Source organism: Mastigoproctus giganteus, chromosome 6 (assembly GCF_048544385.1).
Source record: "Mastigoproctus giganteus isolate SK-2022 chromosome 6, ASM4854438v1, whole genome shotgun sequence".
Lineage (NCBI taxonomy): Eukaryota > Metazoa > Arthropoda > Arachnida > Uropygi > Thelyphonidae > Mastigoproctus > Mastigoproctus giganteus.
The window spans coordinates 233663958-233675992 of NC_143580.1; the positions used below are offsets into that span (position 1 = coordinate 233663958).

At 35.0% G+C, this 12035-nt stretch overlaps 1 protein-coding gene across 1 annotated transcript in view; it reads right to left on the bottom strand.

Annotated features, from left to right (window-relative positions):
- Positions 1–1357: 1357 nt before the first annotated feature.
- Positions 1358–12035, bottom strand: part of PolA2 (DNA polymerase alpha subunit B) — a 62897-nt gene continuing 52219 nt past the window's right edge. Inside the window, exons 15-17 of the mRNA XM_090376462.1 lie at positions 10451–10510; positions 5844–5970; positions 1358–1510 (exon numbers count right to left, since the gene is read on the bottom strand). Coding sequence (XP_090232588.1) covers positions 1358–1510; positions 5844–5970; positions 10451–10510 — 340 coding nt within the window. The remainder of the gene's footprint in view (positions 1511–5843; positions 5971–10450; positions 10511–12035) is intronic.

Sequence of the window (12035 nt, forward strand, 5' to 3'; positions counted from 1 at the left end):
CAAATTTAAGCTGACTACATTTGTAAAACAACCTTCTGAATTTGATACCAATTATAAAAAGTGTTATTGAATTTCAGATGAAGTAAGATATGTTTGCTTCTAGAACTATACATTTATTTTTCAACTATTTCAACTATATATTTCTAATGACTATATGCAGTCCATTGTTCATTGAGAAATTCGTCAGCCCTATAAAGATAATTATAATTATATCCTAATCTAACCCTGTACCAATATCAAAGATTTAAACAGAAAATTTTCCCTTTATCTCCCATAAAAGAATCAAAATTCAAAACCGGCATTCATTATTTTCACCAGAACATACTTTATTTCATTACTATCTCCCCTGCTGGGCATACCACCTTTTCCTACCATACTTGCTAAGACCCAAAATGGCAGTTTTCACTTATATCAACATACATATTTTAAATGCTTTTCTCATAAAACAAGACATAACACATTCGGTAATCAAGAGAGATGATGACTGTCTAATCATTATCACCCAATTACCCAGTAGGTGTACAGGTTACGATGACAATACAAATTAGTCCTGGATTATCAGCTTTCCATTCATTATTTTCCACCAAGCTATCCTAGCCACAATAAGGCCTCTTTCTTCTATTTCTTGCTTGACACCATAAAAAAGCAATCCATCTTCATCTTCACTTGCCTTTAAGCCTGTTCCCATTCATTTTTGCTTTGAATATCTGTTTAGGTAATCTTCCATCCTTTCTACATGTTTATACCATCAAAAGTTTTCTTTACTATCTTTGACTGGATACTAGTTACACAAATTTTTCTTATTTTCTTATTTATAACATGGTCTAACAACACAGGACAATAAAATAGTCAGCTGTATAAACTGCAACTCTTTATAATGTTGTAATAAACAATGAATTTTTCTTATTTTTTTAAATTCAATTAAAATCTGTCATTCTAATACCCAATGGAGTTTATTTATAATAATGAAATCCATTATGAAAATGTAATTTTGAGTTGGTTGTTGTTGTTGTTATTTGTTTTTTTAGGAGTATTAGCAACTAAGACCATATTGCTCCGGAGATATGCAGTGGTCATTCCCTGACCTTTCCACATCCTCCATATTTGGTGGTCACGGGCTCGAACCCCGGTCTACACTACTGCTCCTGCCTACCTGGCTATGGAGGCGCCATTTTGAGTTGGATAATTTGATAACATTATTTTTATCCTCTATCCTTTGTAATTATCAATTTAAATATGCACATTAGTTTTTCACTGTGTAAATGAAAATTTATGAAGTTTCTTTAAAAATATAATGTTCTTTTATTATACAATATGTGAAAAGGTATTTATATATAATACAATGAAATACACTTTTTCAAATCTTTACAATTTCAGCTTTTATATAAGGTAAAATTGAACCAACATAAGCATCCTTACTGAATGGTAAAACTTGAATTCGAGCAAAAGTACCCCCAACTAAACGCTTTGTCAGTCTTTCTGGGTTGATACAGCAACAGCCATTAACATCCTAAAAAAAATATATATAAGTTCAAATAGTGCTGTAAAGAATAGCATCAAAGCGATAATTTTTTTATAACAGTTAAAATCAGGAAGAGCAAAAGAAAAGTATTTTCTGTTCTTCCATTAACAGAAATTAACTAATCATAGAGCAGTGCTATTCATTTCAGGTAAAAAAAAAGTCTTAGTTTCAATAATACATTTTGAATGCAAATTCTTCTTTTTTATATACAAATTTGTATTCACAGTCCAGTCATCATGAGCCACCCCAGTGTGTTTAAGCAATTGGCCATTCCTCCCCACCTGGTTGCATATGCTGAGGTGAGAACAGGCAAATGTGATAATGCAGGTTTGTTTGTTTGTTATTTGGTTTTTAGGAGCATTAGCAACTAAGGCCATATTGCTCCAGGGATATGCGGTGATCATTCCCTGACGTTTACGCATCCTTTGTATTTGGTGGTCACGGGCTCGAATCCTTGTCTAATCAAAAAGCGTGTGCTACGCACTGCTGCTACTGCCCACCTGGCTATGGAGGCACCTTGCAGGTTTGTGGCATGCTGCCCATACAAAGTACTTGACTGACATGGGCAAGAGTTGTGATCTGATGGACTTTAAAAAAGGGATGATTGTCTGGCTGGTTGAAGAGTGGAAGTATTAAAGAAACTGCAGTCTTTTGCGCTGTTCACAGAATGGTGTAGTTAAGGTGTTAAGACTATTTTGAAAAGTGGACAGAGCAGCAAATGGAACGCCAATGGTGGTTGCCCATGCTTCATCAATGGTTGCAGTGAACATAGGTGCTCCTGCTTTGCATGAGCTAATAGATGGTAAACAGTGGCGCAATAACCACAGATTTTAAACTAAGGATTACTAGCAGTGTTTCCAACAAACCTTCCTCCATATGGACTTCCAGGGTAGGCATTCTGTCAAGGCATCAATGCTCCCCAGCCAATGCCATCTAAAGTTTGTATCTGAATGGTGACACTAAGTTACCTTTTTTCTGCTATGCTGTGTGAACAGTAGATGGTGGATAGGCGGCAAACTGTGGAGAGGAAGTACTCCAATGTCCTGGTCCAATATAAAGGAAAGCAGTGGCAGTTTTTTAGTATGGAGGATGTTTTCCTGGGAATCTCTTGAAACCTTCATACCCCTGGCTCACACTCTGAATGCTCAAAACTACCTGATCAACACAAAAATACTATTGTGTTGATCAGGTACACCCCTGCATGGTGACTGTCATCCCAGATGTCACAGGTGTGTTCCAACATGATAATGCACCCTACCACATTGCCAGTATTCTTCAAGAGTGGTATGCCAAATCAAAAGTGACTTCCAGATCCCTTGGCTGTCAATATTACCAGATTTGAATCCCAAGAACATTCCAGGGATGTTCTGTGGGATTCATATCTGGTAATTTTTTTTTCCCCTGGCCAGATCAGGAAAAAAAAAAAAAAGTAATAGTAATAGAGGCATGTCATGTGATGCAAGAACGCAAGCGTATGAGCTTATCATACGCTTGCTTTGATAGCATCAACCAAAAAAAAAAAAAAAAATTCACACAACCATTCCCTCTAAAAGTTTGTCCAGTTCCTTCTTGAATTTATTTAAGCTATCAACTTCCCCAACAACAGCAGATGGAACTTCGTTCCAGTAATTAACCACCTGCTGGCTAAAGACAAATTTCCACACATCTATTCTCCAACTTTGAGAAACCTTGCCCTGCTCAATCAGCTTCAACCTCTCAAATATTGACTACAATTGCTTAAATGCCAATCTCCAGGTAATTCTCCAGTGGGAGGCAAAGACAACTTAGTTGACTTTAATCCCTCTAAAACTCAGTCCCGTCTTATATCTCACAAATAGGATTCTTCTGCTTCTATGCTTATCTTTGGTGACACTCCGATTTCTAGGAAAGATGATATATCTCTTTTGGGGATTACCCCGACTTCTAATCTCTCTTGTCACAAGCACATTACAAATATTGCTTCCTCTGCATCTAAAAAACTTGGTTTTCTTTTTCGCTCTCAGCGTTACTTTTCTTCCAAACAGCTGTTCACTCTGTACAAATCACAAATCTGTCCTACCATGGTATATTATTCCCGCATCTGGGCCTGTGCCCCAAAAACCTCTTCTCAGGATTCTATATTCCATTCAGAAGAGGGCAGTTAGGTTAATTAATGACCCCTCTCTAACAGAGTCTCTCCACTCTCTGTCTCATAGATGTACTGTTTCTGCTGCATGCCTTTTCTGTAGATACTTCAATGGCACTGTTCTTCTGAATTGGCTTTATAATTCCTGCTCTTGCTTTCAAAACAAGAGTCCAAACACATGCCTCCATCAGCCAACATCCATTTACTGTCCAACTTCAAACTCACAGAACCAACTTTTCATCTTCCTTGTTTATTCATTCAACTGCTGTTTTCTGGAACAACCTTCCCTCATACATATTTCCTGAAAATTACAGTCTACAGAAGTTCAAGTCTAATGTCAACAAATATCTTCTTTTGTCTTCTCAACTTAGGACCCATGCATGGTATTAAGAATTATAGGTTCTAATACCTGTGGTGTTTGGGGTTTTAATATATAATAATAAAAAAAAAAAAAAAAACTCTTTCCTAAATTTGAATTTATGCCCCCTTAAGTTCATAATCTGAGCAAGCAGAAGAATCCCATCAGAATTCAGCATGCTCAACCCATTCAAGGCCTTATACACTTCAATCAGATCACCTCGCAGGTGCCTAGTCTCCAGCTGCAGCAATTTGCAGAACTTAAGCCTCTTGGTAAGAGGACCCCTTCATTCCCCTCACCAAGCTTGTTGCCCTTTTCTGTATATGATCAAGCAACTCTACATCCTTCCTAAAATGAGGCCTCCAGACCTGTATGCAGTACTCAAGGCATGGCCTGACCATTGCCTTATACAAAGGGATAATCACCTCCTTTTCCCTTCTACCAAAATTCCTGTATATCATTGACAAAACCCCATGACCTGCTCTGGCAGCCTGTCTGCATTGCTCAGAAAACTTCATATCTGACTGCACAATTATTCCTAGGGCTTTACTCTGGGGTTACTTTTACCCATATGCAGTACTTTGCATTTGTCAATGTTAAACTTCAGTTGCCACTTCTTAGCTCATCTGCCCAAATTTTCTAGATACTGTTGCAGTAGCACACTGCCATTACTGTCATTAACAACCCTGCCAACCTTTGTATCATCTGCAAACTTTGCCTGATATACCTTCATCAATATCTTTGATAAATATACAAAACAACAGTGGGGCCCAATACCAAATTCTGTGATACTCCACTAATAACATTAGTCCACGAAGAACAGCATCCATTGATTACCACTCTCCGTCTTCTCCCACTCTACCACCCTTTTATCCATTGTAGCAACTTACCTTTAATACCATACTGCTCCAATTTGTACAGTAGCCTTCCATGGGCAACAGTGTCAAAAGCTTTCCTGAAATCCAAATACATGATACCAAAATTATTTTTGGCATCCACTTCCTTTCTAACCACATCATAATATCCTATCAAATTTGTCAGACAAGACTTTCCCTTAACAAACCCATGCTGTGTCTGAATTATTGCTGCAGTCTTGTCTAGATGATCCTGCAATGCATCTTTAACCAGTGACTCCATTATTTTACCCAGAACAGAAGTTAAACTAACTGGTTTGTAATTATGTAAATAGATAAGAAAACATAAATTATATACTTCCCTCCTCACATAGGTAACTATCTAGTTGACTTTTGAATTTATGCAAACTGTCAGCCTCAACTACCTGTGAAGGCAACCTTTTCCAGTAATCAACAAGTAATCAATTCCCCAAGTTCTGGAATTCTCTATAACAGTGAAAATTTTGCCTTCATTCATTTTAATAATCCCTCTCAGAGCCTTATAAACCTCCATCAGGTCAACTGTGAGGTGCCTGGCTCTGTAGCCCACATATAAAGAGTCTCCTCATATGATTGCCCTTTTGCCAATCTCACCATGTGAGTTTCCAGTTCTGTGGGACTGGCAACACATGGTACTCAGGACCTTTCTTTCAACTGCCTTATACGAAAGGTCTTGGGTATGCTCAGGATCTCTCTTACCTTGACTCTCTCCAAAAGAGACCATTGAGCTTAATTAATCAATACTTAATTAATTTGCTTTTTTTTTTGCAACCCTCATTTTTTATGCATTTGATGAAAATTAAATTCTACAAAAATTAACATCAACCAGCACTTTTTTGTTTTCAACCCATACAAGGCACTAGAGTACCAGATTCCAATAAATTTTCATGTTTGGGGTTACTAAAAAAAATTAAATAAATAATAAAGATAATGCATGTAACATACCTTGACAAAGCATCGAAGATCAGAAGGCACAATAAGAATATGAGGGCATACTGGAAGTCTAGCATAAATTTCCAAATTTTCATAGTCAATATTAATCTCTTCAGATGGAGGATAAAGTGGATAAAAGCTATTAAAAAAATGAATAAATCAGTAACACAGACACATACAATTATACTAAGGGCCTCCAGTTACAGAAATTACTATTAGGAATGACCACTAATTACACAGTTAAAATGTCAGCAGGCATGGCAAAGCAAAATTAGCAAAAGTAGTGGTGATCTATATGATATTAGAATACCAGGTGTCACATAAATGAAAAGATGAATGCAGGGGAGCTGCAGCTAAACAACTTGCTGTATATGCTAATTATAAAAGAATTCATTCTGCAAGATACAATAATCTACACATTTTATCATTATAGTATGTGCACCATAAGAGATAAGGTGTATAAACATCAACATTTATACACCTTATCTCTTACAGTTTCATTTTGAAATCTGGCAATGGCCTAGCACCAAAACTGCCAGATTTTGCAGTTTGTGCTATATTTATTTATTTTAAATTTCATTCTTTCCTGATTCCTGGTTGCTATAATGATATTCTGTACGACACAATAAATATCAGTAAAAACATTTTTTTTTTTTTTATTATTATTAGACAGAGCCAGCAGACTAACATGAGAAATGGAGCTTAACCATACTCAGTATTAGTTAAAATTATACATAATGTTAGCTAATACTGGATAACTACTTAAAATTATTATTACATTACTGTAATGATTAAAATATTTATTTGGTATTTCAGACTTTGTAGATCTAACTGTCAAATATCCAATTTTATGCAATAACTGATCCAATTTTAATCTGAATATGAATTTGCACATCCTGAATATCAATATACAGTTAAATATTATTATCATATTGTTTCCTACTTTTTGCCTCAAAACTTCTTGAATACAAGTTGGCCCCTTTTTTTCACAGTTGTATTCTATATCTTCTGTAATAGTATTTACATTAAATTTATAAGGGCAAGTGTTTACTTTTTAATTAAATTGTTTCTGCTCTTTTTTTTTAAAGTTCACATTGTGACATTTTATTGCCAGTACTATAAACTGTAAAGAAAACTGTAAGCTTATATAAAAGGTCAGGAAACCAAACCCAACAGGAAAAATGGGAGGCTTTATGTACCTAAGCCATTCCTTGTTGGGTCCTGTACTGCATTTGGTTTCTCTGCAAACAATACCTCAATGTGGAAGCACATTAGTATAAGAAAGTTTGCTTTTAGTATATGATATTTTATTCAATGCATATCATATTAGTTTTAAGTTGCTGTTGTTCTGAGAGTCAATACTTAATTGTTGCTTACTTTATTTAAAAGTCAATACTTACTTTCAGCTTTATGTTGCAATATTTGTGCAACATAAAGCTGAAAGTAGTTAGTACCAGCATGCTTACGCAGCCTCAGTGCTGTTCCACATGTCATGCTGATCAGTCCTGTACTGGTGAAATGTTTGCTTATTCATGATAATGTCTACCCCATCTGCCAGGAATGTGAAATGTAAGCATGTAGTGCTAGCAATAACCAAAACCTAGAGATAAGTAAGCTAAAAAAGAGATATAAAAAGTAAACCCACATCAAAGAAGACGACGAGTTCATCAACTATCTATGATATTAAGACACAGAAGCCTTAATGAAGTTTGCAGCTGCCACAAATACTAAAAAAGATTTTACATAAAAGGTGTATGTTATGCAAACCATGGTTGGAAAAGCTGGACATGTTTTATATGAATGGTTCAAGAAATGTTCAAAAGGAATATTAATCTCTAGACCAATGCTAATAGAAAAGGCCATGGACTTGTTTGAGCATAGAGAATTGCTGAATCTTGTAACTTTTCGGATGGCTGGCTTATATACTTAGGCATGATTGTAGCAGGTGAATTAAAATCACCAGATCAAAAAGCAGCTGATGAATTTTGCAACTACCTTGAAAAAATGATTGAAGAATATGATATAAACCCAGTGCATTTGTGCAATGCTGATGAAATTGGTTTGCTATGGTCATGCTTACCAAGTTCAACATTGAATGGTACTGAGGAAACAGGTACCAATGGATTTAAGCAGAACAAAGACCAGTTGATAGTACTTAACATGTCACGGAGATGGGGGAAACCCCTTGGGCCGTTAGACAATGAACACTTTAGTACTTAACATGTGCCAATGCAGCTGGTACACACAAATTGCAATTTTTAGTGACTGGAAAATAGGAAAATCCTATATTCTTCAGAAATGTTGTACATTTGCCAGTTGAACATAAAGCACAAAGTAATGCATAAATGGACAGAGATTTTCTATATTGGCTCTATAAAGTGTTTGTGCCAGGTGTCAAAGGATGCTTGAAGGCACTGGATAAATCAAAAGACACAAAGGTTATGCTTATTTTGGAACTGTAGGGCATATCCACATGAGTGAGTATAATATATTAGTATTAATATTAGCTATAATCATACACCTAACTCATTCATACATGCGTATGTAATTATGGTATATGTATTTGTAAATGATGACTATTACTTATACCTCCAACTGATTGATCTGTTTGGGAGATTTGCTCTATATACAGTAATTAATAAGTATGTTGCCACTGTAATGTTAAAAAATATAAATACAAAACACTATAAACTGTAAATCTTTTTTTATTTATACTTATTTTTACAAAACTGCACAGAAATTTAAAATATATATATATATAGAATAATAAGAAGAAGAAAAATAAGAAAATAAAGTGATCTAATTTATGTATGGTAAAATTTAAGAAATTAATGGACTGTGTTTCTGCTTCTATTTCCAATGTAAATTTTAATCTTGAATGGATATTATTAAAAACATGTAATAATCAAAATTCTTCCAAATCTTCCAAAATATGTGATATGATTAAAAAATTTTAAATTTTATGATACATAGATTAGATCATAAATTAAATTTTAGTATATATAGAAAACCCACTAATAAAGGAATGCTTTTACATTTCCATAGTTGCCACCCCTATTCATATAAAAAATCAGTCATGTTGAATTTATTAACATGTTTAAATATTCTTCCTCCCAGATTTTATTAATGACAGAAATAAATGAACTAACAAAGAGATTTATAAACAGGGGTTATCCTTTAACCGTTATAAACAAAGTTAAAACTTTAGCATGGAAAAAAATAAATAAAAAACCGGGAAACACATTATGTATGTAAATTTGATATGGACAAAAAACATTTTATTACCATACCTTATGTCATGCAATGGTATAACAAACTTAATGAAATATGTAAAAGTACTGACATAAAAATCATAGCCAAACCTATGAATAAATTATATACGTTTTTTTAGAAATCGACCTTTAAACACCATCTTTCAATTACAACATGATCTTTTATACAGCATCACACGTAAATTCTATCATGGGGGTGGTTTAGAGTCGGGCAAAACAACACGGTTTTAATTCAGTTTTAATGAAGCAAAAATAATAAATATCCAACACAATTACTATAAATTATTTATTGCGGAAACCCTCGAGATGAAGTTATGTGAAAATTCAATTAACATTCGTAGACCACTCCTACTATCTGATAATTGGCCATTTATACGCATGCATGAAGAACAAAAAAAGTGCTATATAAGACAAAAATTTTTCTGGTTAACTTTTTTGGTTTGCTCTTCTTCCTGTGAACACGTAGTTTTGAAAAACCTTAGTACAACTTAAGGAATAAAGAGATATTGCTCTATATGCAGTTAAGTTTTTTTATATTAATTTTAATTTTACATTTTAAATTTAGTTTTAATGATGCTGGACCTGATGTTTTCCTTACTGGCAGGGGGGGGGGTGGTTGGAACCCTGGGTTGAGTTGGACATCTAATATTGATACTATGGGGTTGTCCAGCTACTGTTCTGACAGTGGGGAAGACATTTAATTAATCTTATAATTACATTGTTGTTACAAATTAATCCAGAGCCAAGTGATCAGGAGTGGGAGTGCAGTAGCACATGCTCTGAGTAGAACGGGGTTCAAGCCCCTGATTGCTAAATACAGTCAATCTGCCAACCCGCATTGGACCTCCTCAACAATTCACCATGAATTGTTGAGGAGGCTTCCATCCCACAGTGGGTTGATAATGGCTTCAGTTTACTTTTTTACAAATTAATCGTTAACATGTTGGACTAGGAGAGTTGGTCAAGAGAAGCCATCCTATAGCAAAAAAATAACGGTAATCCCTGTTGCATCTCATAAGATAATAGAATGTAGGAATAATTGAGCATTTAATAAATCTCTATTCTCAAAGTAAAAAAAAAACTAAAATTAGACTAAAGGTTTTATAACAATGCAACACAGGTTATGAATATGTGCTACAAATTTCAACAGTCAATGATAAAGCTATTGCTTGATTAATGATTATATCATACTGAGAACATCAGAGAAGTTACAACAGTTAGCAAGTCTTACAGCTGATTTTCTTCTCATCTTTCTTTACATAAAAAGTAAAATGAAAAAAGAAGAGCAAGTAACAAATAAGAAATGAAATCTGCTCTTAATTATTATTAGATATTGAAAAAACTTACTTGTGTTGTGTCAAAATATGACTGGTTAACCTTTTAAGTCGATCAGATGAACCTGGAGGACTGCAAAATATGTTTATTATTATTAATCTGAGAATTAATTTTGTAGTAAGCCAATATAAATTTTTTATGTATAGTATTTTATACAAACCACATGAAAAGATACACTACTACTACTATTGTATGTATACAAACCAAGCAACAGAACACAGTTTTAGGAGTGAGCATCTCTGTGTAAACACACTGTTCTGCCACTTTATTAGGTACACCCCTGCTGAGCACACAAATGGTTTGTCCCACAATGTTGCAAGTCACATAATCACAGTTGTGGATATAAATGCAGCAAAACAACCTTTCTAGTATCAGTTAAGTGTACAAACCGTAGCAAGAATGGGGAAAAGGAGTGATCTAATGGACTTCGAATGTGGAATGGTAGTAGGTGCAAGACTGGCTGGACAAAGCAGCTCTGAAACGGCAGTTCTGAACTTTTCACGCACCAGTTTCAATGGTGTATCGAGAATGGTGCAACAAACAGAAAACATCCTCTTAACGGCACTCCTGTGGAAGAAAATTGCTTGTTGATGAGAGGAAGATGGCTAGAATTGTGCAAGCAAACAGACAGGCCACAATGTCACACATCACATCATAATACAACCTTGGTGCGCAGAACAAAATATTGCAATGGACCACTAGTCGCACTTTGTTGCGAATGGGCTACAACAGCAGACGGCCACATCACGTACCTTTGTTATCAATGAAGAACAAGAGTGCATGCCTCCTGTGGGCACAGCAACAGCAGCACTGGACTATCGAGGATTGGAAAACAGTTGCTTGGTCTGACAAGTTGAAGTTCTTGGTGTATCATGTTGATGGAAAGCTCAGAATTTAGTGAAAACAACATGAATCCATGGACCTGTCATGTCTGACGACTACTGTTTGTTTGTTTGTTTGTTTTGGTTTTATTGGCGCATTAGCTACTAAGGCTATAATGCGCCAAGACCATGTCATTAATAAAAATTTAAACTTTCAGTGACCTAACTAGTTAGGTCACCATGTCAAAATAAACAATAACAAAAGTATAAAAGATAAATCAATAGAAAAAAACAATAAAATGTAAATTTTATATAGCAGTAAAAATGTTTATTGATTTTAAAAAGCTAAAAACAGCAGACACATGGTCATTGTCAGATAAAATCTGACTGAGTGTATAAGGCTCAGCCAGATGACTAAAAACGGTAAAGTATAAATCACGTTCGAGTCTAAAACGTGGACATATGGTTAAAATGTGATGAATAGATAAAAAGGTGTCGCATTGCTCGCACATAGGACAGTCATCTGCCCTCAGAAGAAAAGAATGTGTAAGATGACTGTGTCCTATGCGGAGACGAGCTAGAACAACTTCCTCCTTACGAATCCTGCGCAGACTAGACTGCCACGGTTCAATTACAGGCTTTATACGATATAATTTATTCGCAGTCTGTCTATTCCACGAGTCCTGCCATTGGGAGTGTATGTTTTGATGTATTATTTGCCTGTAGTCTGTATAGGGGACTAACAGGCAACGGTTATTATTGGGAATTGCTGATTT